This window comes from Stegastes partitus, unplaced genomic scaffold, assembly GCF_000690725.1.
Source record: "Stegastes partitus isolate 25-593 unplaced genomic scaffold, Stegastes_partitus-1.0.2 Scaffold1299, whole genome shotgun sequence".
In the NCBI taxonomy this organism is placed as follows: domain Eukaryota; kingdom Metazoa; phylum Chordata; class Actinopteri; family Pomacentridae; genus Stegastes; species Stegastes partitus.
The window spans coordinates 192,565-210,155 of NW_007579030.1; the positions used below are offsets into that span (position 1 = coordinate 192,565).

General features: G+C 43.2%; 1 protein-coding gene across 1 annotated transcript; it reads left to right on the forward strand.

The window, feature by feature from the left end:
- Window positions 1-4,408: 4,408 nt before the first annotated feature.
- slc22a16 (solute carrier family 22 member 16) lies at window positions 4,409-16,313 on the forward strand. Its single transcript, XM_008298253.1, has 8 exons — window positions 4,409-4,496; window positions 5,479-5,955; window positions 6,997-7,114; window positions 8,951-9,515; window positions 10,372-10,499; window positions 13,655-13,764; window positions 14,473-14,572; window positions 14,719-16,313. Exons 1-8 carry the CDS (start codon window positions 4,453-4,455, stop codon window positions 14,911-14,913), a joined length of 1,737 nt encoding a protein of 578 aa, XP_008296475.1. The 5' UTR covers window positions 4,409-4,452; the 3' UTR covers window positions 14,914-16,313.
- The last annotated feature ends 1,278 nt before the right edge of the window (window positions 16,314-17,591 follow it).

Here is a 17,591-nt window from a genome sequence, read left to right on the forward strand (position 1 = left end):
AATCGTATCACGATTTGAGAAGAAATAAGTTTTGCTCATTTCTTACAGTTTATTCTGAAGGTCCTCAGCCAGTGGAAGGATCTGAGTTAATAAACGCTGATATTTTTGTACGATAGACAAATCAAATTAAAGTTGCATCCCATCCACACTCCTCCCAACTCCTCCAGCTCCATCCTCACATGTTCGGTGGGTTTGTTGAGACACGCCTACATCTGTGTGATTCATGTTTTCTCTACAGCACCCCGATAAATTCACTGTAGTTTCAAAGCGTAGTTAGATTGCCACTGTCACTTTGCACGAATTACCTACTTCAATTATCCTCCTCCCGTCTGATTGCTTCCCATTGGAGGAGGAGGAGCAGATGGCGAAAGCAAACACTGTCGTAGTTTGTACCCGTAGTCCTGCTGAATCCAGCCCAGTCGAGGCGCGCTGAGTCAATAAGAGCTACTGCACGCATCAATCATTAATAGAAAACACTGAAAAAGGGGCTTTAAGTTCAGAAGACTTGTGTGCCTTAAATCCTCCTGTGGGTTTTTGGGGGAATGTTTTGTTAAATGTCTAGTGCATGCGAGAGCGAGTGAGTCGGGATGTGGTGTGGTTAAAGGCAGTGGCGCTGAACTCCATGTTTAGCTCCATCAAACTAGAATTAAAGACTGGATTGAGATGTACACGGACACATGCTTTTAATCTGCAAAGAACAAGGGGGAGGAGTTGTTGTGGGCATTCTGGTTAAACATAAGAAGCAAAAAAAAAAGGGGCAGAAACAATAAGAAGAAAAAAGGAAATAAATTACAGTTTGCATCAATCTTATTGAGTTAAAATCCTGAACTTCATTAAGTTACCTCAACTGGAATTTAGTTTCAAATCAACAAAAGCTGAAATTAGAGTTTAACCTCTTAAGACCTGGGTCATATTACCACAGTAGTTATTTTTAGTTTTTATTAATTTTTAAAAAATTATTAATTTAATGTGTTATTTATATTTTTTTCATATATATTTTCTAAAATATTTTGTAACATATTTTTTTTATTTTCTTTATATATTTTTTTAGATCAAAGAGCAAAGAGATGCAAGTACCAACATTATTATATCAACCCATCAAAATACTGTCAGTGAATTAAACTCTATTTCCTGGACAGGTTAAACCGACAGTTTAATGTCACTTTTCAAGGAGAAAGTCTAATAACTTCATGATTACGGCTTTTCAGATCCAATCACTTGCTGCTTTTGTTTATCTTGATTTGTAGCAAACAGCACATTTATGTTTTTTTTGGTTATTTATCGGCGCAATATGTCGTTTTGGTGTCTGGGGACCAGCGCTAGCATCTCTGCTGATGGAGACCAAATGATCAACTTGTTCACAACACAACCAGCAGATGGATTAATAACCGTTAGCTGCAGCCAGAGTTGAGAGTGAGTGGGACAAATGGGAAGACGGGTCGACAGCGAGGTGGTAGCTGCTGCTGGTTTAGGGATCAACTGTGACCTCCAGCTGATTATGAACTCAGCAGCTCATTACCACTGTGCTTAAGCTGTAAATGCCCGGCATATCTCCAGCAGCTGCTTGTTCCAGTGGGTTTTTGAAAAGGTTGATCCGGACAGGAGCAACACCTCAGAAGAAATATAGCCCAAAAGTGTCAGAGGTCCAGTGTTAAAGTGGTGGATGTTATATCAGGGCAGCAGTCGTGCTTCTGGACTGGGAGCGACTGGATCCATCCCCTAAATACAACCTACAGACTGAGCTCAGGTTACAAGTGAGACTTCATCTCTGCAGGACGAAGAAAAAGCAATCAGGCGCATTCAGAAGTGACTTTATGCCCCGTGTTTAGTTCTGATAACCTGGCTGTCACTGAGACAGCATGTCACATGATGACTTCTTAATATGAGACAACGTCAAGACGACTGGTTGCATCAGGAGCCTTTTATTTTAGTTCATCAGCACAGTTTGAATTTGATCAATGAGGGGATGGAACAGGTTCATTCAACAGAAAGGCACACTCTGGAAAATGTCTGTTTTGTTTTTTTTAAAAAACTGTTTTTTAGCTGTATTTCATTGAACAATTTATTGTTATGTTCCAGATTGTTTTGTTAGATCGCAGACAATATCTGGTCTCATTTACATGTCGACTATAAAAAAAAATCTGATTTCTGAAAATATTGTTCACATCACAAATTGGCTTTTAAAATTTTATTTCATTGTTTATTTTTTGCAAATGATGACTAATTCTTTCACCATATTTGACTGTAAAATTAAATGTATTTAACTGTACTACACTCTATAACACCATCACATTACAGATGCTGCTGCAATTTTTAAGAAAAGAAAACACATGTATTAATGATTAGAAAATGTTATTTTTGTTTTTTAAAACCAGATTTTTCTTGTGTTATCAAATTACAGATAATATCTAATAAAAAATATTACTTTGCATATTAAAAACTAGCCAAACAAACAAACAAACAAACAAAAAATAAGAAGACCAACACAGTAAATAACATCAAAAATATCAAAAATCAGTTTTGTTTTTTTTTTTTACTGGATTTTTTTTTTAACTGTCATTTTACAGATTTTTTCCCCCAGTTTTATTAGATTACAGATGATATTTAATGAAATCACAGAAAAAGTATTTTAAGTTGTCCAATGTTTTTTTTTTTTACTGTTTTTAACCCTCATGTTGTGTTCACCCTGCCTTCGCCCTGAGTCAGCTGGGATAGACTCCACCCCCCTCCGCGACCCTGGTGAGGATTAAGCGGTGTATAGATAATGGATGGATGGATGTTGTGTTCACTTCCTGTCAAACCATTTTGTGTTCCTGGTCAAAAATGACCATAAAGACTCATAAAAACTGTATTCATGCACATGTTATTTGTTGTGTTATATTTTTTTTCTATAACTCCAGTTCTTGTTGACATTACAAGTTTTGAGCTTCCTGTTGTTACGGCCTGTACGCCACATGTAGCTGATGTTACACACCCTGAATTCGAGGTCTAAAAAACATAATTTCTGGATTATTTTGACGATAAGAACTAATCAGATATAACATAGTTGTTCCTGTGTGTGTGTGTGTGTTGAATGTTGAATATGGTGATTTGATTTCAGAACATTTTGGAGTTGATGAAATAAGTGTCACTACTTGGGTTAAACATGATGGCTTTGAGTTTCATCCTGGTTTTGTTGTTTGCACAAATTTTGTTAATGAGATGCCAGAATTCAATAAGACTGTTTGCATTCTTTTAAGAAATGAGATCTATGTTTTGGTGTCAGAAATGGAGACTAGATTTGTTGAGTGTTTACATGTATTTCATGTTGTTGACAAAACACGTTTCAGTTGTAACGCCTCATGGTTTTAGATAAATGCTTTTATTGCAGTAAGTTTTGGAGTGGGCTGCAAGGTGGCTTGGTGGTTAGCACTGTTGCCTCGCAGCAAGAAGGTCGCCGGTTGGCGTCCCGGTGAGGACACCCGGGATCTTTCTGCGTGGAGTCTCCATGTTCTCCCCGTGCAACGTGGGTTCTCTCCATGTTCTCCGGCTTCCTCCCACACAGTCCAGAAACATGTTGAGGTTAATTGGTGATTCTAAATTGTCCGTAGGTGTGAATGTGAGTGTGCTTGGTTGTCTGTCTCTAAGTGTAGCCCTGTGATAGACTGGTTACCTGTCCAGGTGAACCTGCCTTCACCCTGAGTCAGCTGGGATAGACTCCGCTCCCCATGACCCTAGTGAAGATTAAGCGGTGTATAGATGATGGATGGATGTTTTGGAGTGATTGCTGGACATGAGTGGTGGAATGGTTACAAACCAGATTGTAATTTCAACTCTAACAGTGTTGATCTCAGTGGAACATGTACCTGCATCATCAGCATATGCAGCACTACTTAGGTGTGACTTTTAAATAAGATTGGACACCAGCAAGTGTTATCTTTTCAAGTTTTGACTCAATGATTGTCTCCAGAAAGTGAACTTTGAACACCAACTGAGTGGTCTTGACAGTTTTTGTGGTGTTAATATTTTACACTATAAGAGTTTAAGTGACACAGTCATAGTGGTTTAAACACTTTATCAGTGGTTCCCAAAAATGTTAATTTCAACTCTGACAGTGTTAAATTTGCGCTTTCAAGTTTGCTGTGTGGATGCCAGATGTGCACCGTGCGTCCTGGTTGTGCGCGTTCTGGCTGTGAAGGCGCGCGCAGCAGCCACACCGCGTTCATGGCGTCCGTTCCGCGTTCAGCTCCAGAACCTCCTGATCTCCATTCACTTCTTTTTCTCCGCTGATTTAACGGTCCAGAGTGAAGCCTGCACTGTGAGAGGGTGTGCGTGGGGGTGTCTCTGCGCGCCCCTCCCTCCTCTCCGTGCGCCGTCAAAGCGTTCTTTATTTGGTGTTGACGCGCTCAGGATCCGCTGCCCGCCGCGGAGAGACGCACCGGGAGCCTCAGCGCGCAAACACACCGTCTCAAAATGACCGTAGAGAGGATATTCGACGAGCTCGGACATTTCAAAAGGTACAGAGAGGATTTGTTCTCTCTCTTTTTTTTTTCCTCCACACTTTGGCTCTCTGGGTGAATATTTGCTTTGTTCTGGGGGCATCACCAAGCAGCAGCCAGTTGGGCAGCTTTGGAACAGTGAGGCGGCCGCAAGTTATTTTTATTCCTGGTTACAGATGCGATTTTGAAAGCAAACACTAAAAACAACAAGGGGTCGCGTTCCATTTTTTATTTCTACATGTGTTTTCTCTCACATGCGTGTTTCAGAGGCTTCACCAGAGGAGCTGCTCTGTCCTCTTTGGAGACTTTTATTTACTTAGAACTGCATAACTTCTGGAAATGTATGACTGATGGCAGTTTTTCCTTCCTTTCTCTAAATGTCCTCACAAAATACACCTCAGATACCTGTTTTATGCCTGACAACAAGTTGTGTTTTTCCCATTAGGACTCAAATTTTTAAAACTAAACACGGCATTTTTGTGCAAATCAATGTGTTTTGGATGTAAATGTAAAGTAGGAGATCATCAACTGTCCACATTAAAGCTGATTCATAAATAAGTGGCTTTAAGACCCATCTGAAGATCAAATGTTTACCCATAAACGTCCTCGGAGGAGTTTTATTGTTTCCTTCATGGCACTTAAAGTAGAAGCCGAGCTAAACACACATCCGTTGACATGTTTTTTTTTGAAAAGTTTTCCTTTAAATCCTATTTTTAGTCAGTAGCAAGTGATTGCTTTTTGTTTTTTCACTTCCAACGTGACTACATGTTCAAAATATGTGTGCACTCATGAACCAGAGAGACTCAAAGAAGAAGGAATTCTGTATGTATGTAAAATGTACCTTCTCCAGTAAAGTGTTGACAAATGGAGCTCCGTGGGTTTCATTTCTATGGCTGTTATCTTTTTGGAGTTAAACAGGATACCAGAATGCCTGCTACCTTTAGTCTCCCCTCCAGCTCTTGCATCAGCACATGTCCATATGTTTTCTCTCTCTCTCCAGATTTCAGGCGTGTCTGTACTTTGCAGCAGTCTTCCAGGCCGTGGCTTGTGGGATCCACTACCTGGCCTCTGTGTTCCTGGTGGAGACTCCAAACTTTGTCAGCAGCGTGCCCGGCAACATCACCGATGTCCTGTACGGCAACGTGACGGCGTCCAGTCTGGAAGATGTCCTGCCGGGCTTCAAATCAGGGAAAGGACCTCTGGTGGTCCGGACAGCCGAAGGAGAGCAGTGGGAGCTGAGCCGATGCCGCTGCGCCCTGCGAATCGACCCCAGGGACTTTACCTACGACTTTGATGGCAACAAAACGGTGAAAGCGTGCGGTGGCGGCTTTGTGTTCGACCACACTGAAGTGTACCAAAGCATCGTGACGGACTGGGACTTGGTGTGCGACAGAGAGTGGCTGGCCAAGCTGTGCCAGCCCACCTTCATGCTGGGGGTGCTGATCGGAGCGCTGGTGTTTGGGGACATCGCTGACAGGTGAGATGGAGAACACATCCTACCACACATGGAGCTTCACCATATTAGGACGTTCTCTTCACAGCCACTGGAGACTGCAGCCGGAGCAGTTTGTCTTTGTAATTGATGTGATGAACTCCGTGAGACGTGTTTGCTGTCCTGCCACGACATTAAACACGATACTGTTGTCTCTCATTGTCCGTGGTTCATGTGCAAACACACGATGGCCTCATAAGCTGGATGATTAGAGTGACCGGAGCAGGAAAAGGGGAAACTAGGTGCTGATGGCGGTTTAGCGGCAGAAAGAAAAGGACTGAAGGAAAGTAACCAGGGCGCTATAAGAACCTGGGTTCAGTTTAGACGGACCAGGTGACTGTCAGTCTAGCTGTAGGGGAGTACAGTACACATGATGTGGGCCCAGACATATCTTATAATGGATTACAGAGAGTTAATTACTGATGCCATCGTCATGACAACACGTTGTACCTTTTCTTGTGTTTTATGCTTTTTATGCATCAGGAAGGAATCTTTTACCAACACTTTACAGGTCCTCAGACTTTGGTCACGTAAAATGATCCACAGTGACTAACGGCTGAATGCATTCATTGTGTGGGTCTCGTCAAAGTCGTGGCTCCCACGGCTCACATCAGGAGGTCAAGGTTTGCTTGCTAATAGCTGCCAGGTATACTAAGCTATGAAAGGACTGCCTTTGGATTGTAGTGCTGTGGTCTGTTTAATGGTAGAACAGAGCTGGATGGTGTTGATGCTGAGGTCAGTCAATAAAGTACGAAGCAAAGCCTCGATCAGGAAGTAGTTTGGTAGCGGATTAGTGCTTCAAGTCATTTTCTCGAGACACCTAATCAGTTAATTGAGAAAATAATCAGTAGACATACATTCTGCAGCTCCATCCAAACATGTGATCTGCTCCTTGCAGCATCATGGCGGATCCTCCACTGCTCTGACAAATGGACAATCCCTCTTTAACTGGTTTCTCACCTGAACATGAACATGTTTTCCTCTCTGTCCCTCTGCTTGTCCATCTATCAACTTTTCCTCCACCAGAGTTGGTCGTGTGAGGATTCTGATGTTCACCAGCCTCTGTCAGTTCGGCCTCGGGGTGGCTGTCGCCTTCTCTGGAAACTACTACTTTTTCGTGGTGCTCCGCTTCCTCCTCGCCATGGTGGGTTCAGCATGTGTGCCCTGTTGTAATGTGTATGGATGTAAACATATCTGCATGTGTCTGTGAGAGAAATGTCAAGTCAGAGCTGCTGCTGAAAGCCAACGCGGGACAACAGAGGTGACTTATTTCCTGCTTGTAAAACAGCCACATGTCTCCAGATTGACTTTGCGCCTAGTTTTTGCAAGTTTCTCTATGAAACAATCTCTCAGCCAATTGCTTTTATTCTCTGTGGATGTATCTGGAGCCGCCTCCTGTTAGTCACATTGCAGTTAAGCCAAACCAAAGCAAGATGTTTAGTCCTGCTGTGTGTAGTTAAATGTGACTAACTGGAACTCTGATTAGGCCTTTATTTGGACACTTTTTCATTCGGAGAAGCTGTTTGGCTTTGAAATAGGTGCCAAGGGCAGAATCTTAAGCAAAGATACCGGCATAAATATGACATAATATATCTGAGGTGAGATAAGTGACTAAAATAGAAACATCAGATTACATCTTGCAAGTCACATGAGATCCTATGTCCTGGTCCTGCAACGTCATTTGATGCACACAAAGGCAATCATAAGGACTACACAGCAGTAGAAACAGTGGAGACAAGTGAGTCCAGCGTGTCTATTTATGTTGCGTGTTTGTGTTTATGTGTTGCGTGATACATGCATGAAAGAATGTGTTTACAAGCCACAGGAAGAAAGTCTTGATGAAGAAAAGCCGGCGTGGCAGTAAAGTTGTGCTCAAAGAGCCACTTCAGTCCGATCAGGATTTCACTTCTCCCCGTCTCCTACCATCCCCCTCCGCCAGGCCTCCTCGGCTACAGCTGTTGTTTTTCACATAGAATCAGACTCCCAGATAGTGTGATACTGCACAGCCGCACGCTGACGCCACACGATGGGCCTCCGCAGACGTATAGTCAAGCTGCTCGTGTGAGTTCTACAGCTACCTGTTGGAGGTTCTGTAAACAACACGATTCTTCATCATTTTCAACTTCATAGCAAGACTTTGTCACTTCTAAAAGATGCAATGACACGATTCTTTTGCAGAGTTCACTAGGGATAGGAACAGAGGCTTTACTTAGTGTGGCGTGTTAGGAAGCTTTATATAGATGTAGGTGTGTGACCGTTTGTTATGTTTCTTTTCTACTTGGGCTGTTCTGACATTTAGCGTTATTCCACAGTGGCTTCTTGTGGGTTTAGTGGCTGCTGATTAGTAAAAGTTACACGGATGGAATATGTGGTCAACAACTATTTAAATACAACCAAACACTGTGCTCATAAATGCCATTCAGCATCACACTCCGATTATCTTTCTGATTATCTGTATCGTTATTCCTAAATTAAATGCATTACTTTGGGTCTGATGAAGCTGCCTCTCTCCGTCTGTAATCACTCTGTGGGCTCAACAACTTCTCTCGAGCAGAGACACAACCCACAGAAACTGAACAGGAAACACAAGCTATTGCCAGACACCAGGAAATGTACTGCTTTCATAATAGATTAGGCGACACTAAGTTAGGCGGTAGACTCAGATAAACAGTGTCTGGAAAGCAATAATGAATAATGCTTTAAGATAGGAACCTTAGCGGGCAATACAAGTGAAGGAGCAGAAAAGGATGAAGAAAACAGTGAAGAACAGCAGACGGACAGGTAACCAGTCTATCACAGGGCTACACTTAGAGACAGACAAGCAAGCACACTCACATTCACACCTTGCTGTAACCACCGTGCAGCCGCTGCATTGATGTTGGTCCTGAAAAAGCCCATGTTGGTCAATCCCTAAACCAATCCTTCATCTCCCTCTTTCTTTCTTCCTTTCTTTTATCTTCCCATGTTTTGCTTTTGGCAGGTGTCCAGTGGCTACCTGGTGGTGGTGTTTGTCTACGTGACAGAGTTCACCGGCATCAAGGTGCGCACATGGACGTCTATGCACGTGCACGCGGCCTTTGCAGTCGGCATCATGGTGGTGGCTCTGACCGGGTACCTGGTGCGGGTCTGGTGGATCTACCAGATCGTCCTCTCCACTTGCACCTCGCCCTTCCTGTTCTTCTGCTGGAAGTTCCCCGAGACGCCGTTTTACCTGATGGCCAAGGGCCGCTACAAGGACACTCAGAATCTGCTAGATAGGATGGCCCACTTCAACGGCCTCCAGTGCAGGCTGAGGGCAGAAGATCTTCTGGAACCGGAGAAGAGAGAGAACGGCAGAGCTCTGCTGGAGCAGGAGGCGGCGCAGCAACGGCCGTCGCAGCCCGAAAAGAAGCTGTCCATCCTGGACCTGTTCGGTAGCTGGAGGATGGCGGGTCGCACCTGCACCGTGTGGGCCATTTGGTTCATCGGCAGCCTGGGCTACTACGTCTTCTCTCTGGGCTCAGTCAACCTGGGAGGAAACCAGTATGTTAACCTCTTCCTTGCTGGTACGTAACTTTCTGATGAGTGTGAATGTGTTTGAAAATATGAGGAAACTGGTGGGAATGAGTTTAGACTCATCCCAGTGCGGTCTGTATTTGTGGTTTTATATGGATTTGGCAACAGTTGTGACTGTTGTAGCTCTTTTTAACCTTTAACTCTGATATAGTGTGAGCTCCGTCAGTATTTTTCAGTAATTTAACAACAAATCTACTCCTCTGGTTTAAACAAAAAGGCCTTTCAGTACAGTACACGCCTGTACTGAACGAATTTACATTTTAAATATGTAGAATACATTCATTTGTCATGTCAATATTATATGATGCCATAAAGAAAGCCTTTGCTGTTCTCTGCGGTGGCTTTGTTTACTGCTCTGTTTATGGTAACACACAGAGGGAAATTAGCCTGCGAGGCAATGAACAAAAACTACAGCTATCCTCCTTTCAGCCGAACGGTTTTGTATCTAATAAAGAAAATAGGATTTGTGCTGTAATAACCATTTGTGTTCAACAATTCAAGAACTCATTACTGCTCATGTAATGCTATTTTAAAGACACGGGATCTTCGCAGGCATTTCATTTACACTTTAATTCTAGCTACTAAACTGCAAGATATTATTTCCCACAACTTTGCACGACGCTCGGTACCAGTAATATGCTCAGTGAAGTGTTGAATTTACTTTGTTTAATACTTATATCCCCTCTTATTTCCTTTGGGAGTTTACTGTCGAGCACACTGGTGAGCCTGAGCCTCCACTAACATTTCAGATGGTTTATTTAGGTCCCCCAGATAGAATGTCACAGTGTCGGTGCCACGAAAACCAGCAACCCCTGACCAAGAGCGGCTGTGATTGGCTGTTTCCAGGTGCAGTGGAGCTCCCCTCCTATCTGGTTGGCTGCTTTGCGATGGACCGGATTGGAAGGAAGAAGACCTGCGCTCCCGCACTGCTCCTGGCCGGGGTCGCCTGCATGCTCATCATTGTGGTGCCAGCTGTACGTACACAGATTCTTGGAAAGAGTCGCTGTCTTGTATCGCCGTGCTAGCGCTTCTAAATCGACACACCACAAGTCTTTCAGGAATTTTCTATCTTTGTTCCACATTCAGCTGCATCATGACGTTTTTTTTTTGTTCTGTAGCGTTATAAACCCAATGCATTTGTTAGTTTCTCTCAGCAAAAAGAAAAACATCCACTAAATTTACTCACCACAGATTTACATGAACTCTCAGTTTCAGTGCAACTATTCTTCAAGGAGCTCTGTGATTGGTCAGATCCTGGTTTCTGAGCTTTGTGTGAGGGACCAGGCAGAAACAGGAAGTGTGATAAGGAGTGATTTTGACTTTATTTTCCGCACTCAGTCAGTGCGTTTGGACTGTGAGTCTTGAGTTTTTTTGCCGTGCGCTAGCAGACTGTTGAGCTTGCAGTTCCCGACGTGTACGTGTTCTGTGCTCTGACCCAAATTAATCCCGCTTATGGTTGAGTTGGCAGACAGCTGTTGCTTAATGTCCAAGTAAATATGACCCTTGACCTTGGGAGTCACGCTGAACAAAGCTTAACAAATGCAAGTCGTATATCTTTTTCTTTCCAGACCCTGTGTCTGTGCAGTAACGTCTGCATTGCTCTGCAGGAGGACACACCTCAGTGATTCTGCAGACTCCTGCACAACACAGTGCACGTCACTGTTTTCGGTAAATGTCAGGAAAATTCTTCAGTGGAGTCCGAACTGCTCCAAATCAACACACAGAGTCGTCTCTTAAGTCAGAGCAATGTCCGACTTGCAGCAAGGAGCAACATGTACAGTCCAGAGTCTGAACAAGTGACATCAGAGTCAAGAAACGCTGCAGCATTCATACAGGCATGCAAAAGATTTCTGCTGAGCACAGGCTTGGATGCTTTTTGCTACTTCTGTCTATCTTTCACGGCCTTCTGTATTTCAAGAGTTGGACGAAGAGCATTGAGTCATAACATAACACACTGAATTTTTATAACAGTAAACCACATAGACAGATATAACTCACCTTGACAAGCTTTCCCAGGTTATTAACTGCAGAGGAGAAGAGAACGAAGCAGAATGCATGAGCTTGATATCCAGTGGACACTCGGTTACTTTTATTATCCAACATGGAAGTACTCATAGTTTCCCCTTTTATCATGATTTTGCTTTTAAATTCTGTTTGTCTGCCTTGCAGTGCAGCTCTGTATTAATAAGGAAGGTGCAAAGAGGGGGAGTAGCGCTCTAAGCCTGATTTCTATACCTGTTACAGTGACTTTATGTACAAATTAGGCAAATACAACCAGGGATTTTGCTAAGCTTTCTAATAAATCGAGCATCTGCACAGGCTGGAAAAAAAAACCCCACTTTTGCCACAACCTACCACTTGTAGAAACATTATCAGACAGAAGCTGTAACAGTCCTGTGTGCACCATCTGATCACCATGTCCTCAACGCCGCGGAGGTCAGGTAGATTATTTACTGAATAAAAGAAGGAAATGATGAAAAAGATGTCTGACTTCAGTACAGCTGAAAATAAAGATTGTCGGACTCAGAGCAAATGATTAAATAAGTCACTTCCAGTAGGATGACCTCACGCCGCCTCCCTCGTCTCTCTGGGTATCTTTCACATTGAATGCTGTGGCCAGGTGCTGCTGTCTGCATCGATTGCGTCATAGCGACAGGCTGAGTTATAGTTCTGAAGGCAAGATAAGCACTGGAGGTCTGTAAATCATAACTCACTCCCCCCCAAAAAAACCTGGACTGTAAGTAGCACACTATCATATATATACACATACAGTCCCATGTGGTGTGTAGCAGCTGATGCAGTACTTCATTGTAACTGCTGTTAACACACACATGTGATACTCACACAGACATAAGAAATGTCTGCATGCACAAATATACCCTCCACACATGCATGTGTATATACAGAATTGTCTTTACTCCTTGCATATATCGCTTTTAGATGTATCGTTTGGTATGTATTTGTCAATAAGTGCTTTTTGAATACTGTCTACAAGGCTGGAGTTTTGTGTTGTGACCCTTGTGACACCACTGGACTGATTTGTTTCGGTTGCAGTCAGACTGAGTTCCACTTCCTAATGCGAACCAGTCTTTAACTTGGCAAAATTTCCCGTCATGACACAGAGCGCTGTGTTGTCGTTCATGTGACACTTGAACCAACCCTCTGAACCCCAAAGAGTTTCTCACTGTGGGCATTTTTTTTCTTCTGCATTACAAAGTCCTGCACCTGCACAAGAAGTAAAAAGAAAACTAAATATGTTTTCTGTGCAGTATAACAAAGCCACACGGCTGCAAATCATAAAAAACAAAAGTTGAATTATTTTACCAGAACTAGAAACACCTGGAACCAACAGGCGAACCAAACAGGTGAATAAAGCCTGAAGCTCAGCCCAGTTTAGCTGAAAAGAGTTTTAGTCGCGTGACTGTTGGTTACAGATTATTCATCATTGATTTATTATTTGTGCATCACATGATTAACTCAGGGACCATCGAAGGTTGAAAATCTGATGACTCCATCTGTTTTTTACAGTTGCTGCCTCTGATAGATGGAGTTTTGCCTTTTTTACCCACCTCAAGCTAGCGGTGCAAAAAGCCAGTGATAAGGACCCATCCACTGCATCGCCTCATGTTTGGGTTTTTAAATACAAGGATGCTTTGAGACGTATATTTGATCGACACACATGTTTGCATTCATGTCTGCACAACCAGGTCCCACGAGAGAGGGAGAATTCATTCAGTTATTCCTGAGCTAAAACTATAATGATGAAGTAAATGAGAAGTAAAGTCACTCAGGGAGCAATGATTCATTTAGTTTTATTGGATCTCTTAAGAGAAAATGTTATGAAAAGTTAATCACGTTAGCATGTACTTAAGGCACTCATCCGTGGAGTCATCGCTTTCGCTTGACTATTAATGGACTCGGCGGCCTGGTGGAAGGTCAGAGAGCAATATGAGGAAACCAGCTGTAATATCATTTACTCACAGGAACTTACCCCCTTCAGAGCAAATCATATGCAAAACAGCAAACCAGAGCGACCTTCTGTGTTATGAAACATGGAGAAATGTCAGATATTTGTGTTAAGGATGTGTGTGTGTGTGTTTTCATGCCTCATACCTTCCCATCCCTACAGGACATAGAGGCTCTGGCCATCGCTCTCTGCATGACGGGAAAGTTTGCCATTGCGATTGCCTTCGGTCTCATCTACCTGTACACCTGTGAGCTTTACCCGACCATCATCAGGTGAGGACAAACGCGATCAGAACATGGAAGCGAGAGCAAAGTACAATAGTGCTCTCCAGTACACTCATCTAGACGAGAATCCATCCATCATCTCTACACCTTAATCCTCACCAGGGAGCTGGAGTCTATCAAAGCTGACTCAGGGCGACAGTCCCACAGTCCAGAAACATGTTGAGGTTAATTGGTGATTCTAAATTGTCCGTAGGTGTGAATGTGAGTGTGCTTGGTTGTCTGTCTCTAAGTGTAGCCCTGTGATAGACTGGTTACCTGTCCAGGTGAACCTGCCTTCACCCTGAGTCAGCTGGGATAGGCTCCGCCCCCCATGACCCTAGAGAGGATTAAGGTGTAGAGATCATGGATGGATTGTATGTATATTGTGATATCAATAAAGTTTTGAGAAGATACACACTTTATCAAGAATAAATCACGTTGTCATTTCATGAGATGAGGTTTAAAAAAAGCAGCAGTGTGGATGCATTTGTGCCTAAATTGTAAATTCAGCTCATTGTTTCTCATTTTAATTGACTAATAGGGGCGGAGATGATGTTTTCCTGGGGTTGTGCCTCAATATGTAATTATTTCATGGTCTGCGTTACAATTAAAATGTCTTTCCTGTGAGTTGATTCTATTCATTCTTGTTTAAAAAGGAAGCAGGTTTTTCTGCCTGTAATTAACTGAATGGCTGACCTGGACCTGTTCCTCCTCCAGGTCTCTGGCAGTCGGCAGCGGCAGCATGATGTGCCGCGTTGGCAGCGTGGTCGCCCCGTTCTGCGTGTACCTGGCTGATGTCTGGGTCTACCTCCCGCAGGTATACACGCTCATGTTTTCTTTTGGCGGATCCTCCTCAGAACAAGTCGCCTTTTCACCACGTTCCCATTCATCATAGTTTATCGACAGCAACACTAATCCTAACAAATACATTTTTCCTTTACTCATCACAACACTTGGTTGCAGCTCATCGTTGGAATCCTGGCATTCATTATCGGAGTGCTGACAATGCTGCTGCCTGAGACCCTGGGCCAGCCTCTAACAACCACCTTGGAAGAGGCTGAATCTCTGGGACGGGCGCCCAGCAAGAAGAAGTCGGCCCTGGGCAGTAGAGAGGACGAGGACGGGCTGGAGCTGAACCAACACCAAACCAAAGCTTGAAACTGCAGGAAAACTGGAGAGACAGAAACATGGGGAAACGCTGTGGAAAAAAAAAGCTCAATGGAGGAGGTGACGGCTGCCAAAAACCTGAAACAATAACATCATTGATTTATCGGATTGTTGGGGGGAGAGAAAAGAAAAAAAAGCTTTTATCACAACTCTTGAAATGACTTCTTTCGTTGTTGTTGTTGTTTGTTCTGCAAAGTGACCAACGGTTCAGAACTTTGAAGGTCCCGAGGACTTGCACAAACTCTCCTGCATGCACGCAGACCGCCGAGCAATCACAGCAGTTCATGAATTCAGTGATCAGACATATCGTGTGAAACGTTTCTGTATGTGTGCTAGCGTGTGTCCAAGACCAAGGGAAAAAAAAGGAAGGATACGTTCATCTTTTGTCGTATTTTTGTAGGTTCGACCATCGTTTGTTGCGGTTGTGTTAGCATTGCACTCACCAAATTAATTGCTGGAAGAGCAACTTTACTGCAATCAATCAGACAATCAGATGGTTTAACGAGGTTATCTAAACGGAGGCAGAGCAAAGATGAAACACGTTGGACTTTAACTCTCATGTTTCTCGCCCTTTTGGACTTTTAATTTTGCAGCGTTGCTCGTTCCTCAGTTAGCTGCTGACTACAGTCTTATTATTACTAACAGGACTGATGGTCGTAGCTACAAATTTGTAACACCAAAGCTTTAATCAACAACCTGGAAAACAAAGAAGTCATCGTGAGCGAACTGCTGCGCCTCACACATTTTACATCTCATCTATTTAATCCGTCGAAACGATAGAATTTATTATTCTAATGCCAAAGAAGTGCCTGTTTAAACATTTAAAGTGGCCTTCTTTAAACTTCCTGTTTAATCTCAGGGCGCCAGTATCACTGTGAAACGATCACTTTCAAGATGTTTTAATTTCACCCTCATTTCATCCTTAATTCCATCTCGTTGAAGATGCTGAGCTTTAACTTTTTTATCTGACGTATGTGTGTGTGTGTGTGTGTTAGTGACTCACAGCTTTGTGAGTTAGTGTCTTAGTGTTCTTTTTGTTGTGTATTCACAATGCTGGACGTGCTGAAGAGGATCAGGTGATGCTGCATTACTGTGTTTCGGCGTCAAGATGTGCTATCCAGATGTTTGGACCAAATGCAGGAGTAAACCGCAGTAGTGTGGAAACATGAATACCTGCTTTGCAATGCTGTAGTACGCCACCGGCGTGTTTCATATCAACACCATCGCGTGGTGCTTTATTCTGAAAAAAAAAAGCAGCTGTTAATCTAAACCTGATGACGTCTGATCAGCAGGTGATGGAGTGTTCTACCATCAACAGTGTTTTCTATGTGTAGTGTCTTTGTTAGTGTTATTTTTATTTCATTATGGAACAATAAATGAGATGGCTGAGGTTGTTGGCCTCTTCATTACTTCTCCCTTAAAGCTCTTTCCTACGTCTTCTCTTTGTCGTAGTGCTGAACTTGCTGTTTGAGTGCATTCGTGCCGTACAGCGAGTGCAGAGCAGGTTTGGGAAACGGCTTCCTGTTTGCTGGTGGAGAGCCGGTCCCTCTGCACCGCCGGCCCCATGAAACCCCTCTTTGTTCAACTTTTTTTTCAGAAGAAACTGCAGCTGGATGACAAGTGCATATGTGTGCGTGCTCATGTGGATGGAAAAATTCAAGCACTGTACTTTGCTTGAACCTTGAGCCTTTCCTGCGAATGTGAACTTTCAGTTGTGTCGCGATGCTGATGCCACAGATACTGTGGTTGTGACAGGAAACTGGACTGAAGCGTCAGTAATTCCCCTCCAGCGTACGTGTGTGTGTGTGCGTGTCTGTGCGTATGTGTGTGTCTGTGTGTGTGTGTGTGTGCGTGTGCCCTCTTGTATGTTGTTGAGGAACAAAATGTTCAAACAAAAAGTGACCCACTTTTTCAGACGGCAGCGTGCGACTCAGGGCTTGATGTTCGGGTTGAGATTAGAATTATTTGAAGGAAAAGTTTGAAACACATTGAAGGTCCTCACAAGTATAGTACAAACCTACATCACAGTTGTAGTTCTGCAGCTGAAAACTAAATGTGTGTGTGTGTGTGTGTGTGTGTGTGTGTGGGTTATGCATCCCAACTTTTGCTGAATAGACCTTTTCTTGGCTTTTCTGCACACTTTTGGACTTTTTTTTATGGACTTCCATTTAGTTCCTGGAGACCTGCTCCAGCCATAAACGCTACCTTTCTAACCTTTACCTTAACCATAGCTGTAAGCTCGTGTTGTCCAAAGCTTAAAGCGTGTTGAGGTTAAATGATGTGTAGGGGAAGCAGATCCACACAATGTGACAGATTTATGTCCCGACAACAGAGTGAACACAGCTGCACACACACATATAGACACTCACTCATATCTTTTTACATGCTGGCATTAAATATTTTATGGTAGTGGATGTTTTAGAGCTACATTAACTGAATGTCATTGCTGTATTTTTTCGATCTGAAAATACTATTTTCTGGTCAAATTGAGGAGTTAAATAGTTTGAAGTGATCCACTTATTAATATGTACTGGGGCTGCACGGTGGCTCAGTGGTTAGCACTGTTGCCTCGCAGTTAGAAAGTCGCCGGTTTGCGTCCCAGTGAGGACATCCAGGATCTTTCTGCGTGGAGTTTGCATGTTCTCCCTGTGCATCGTGGGTTCTCTCTG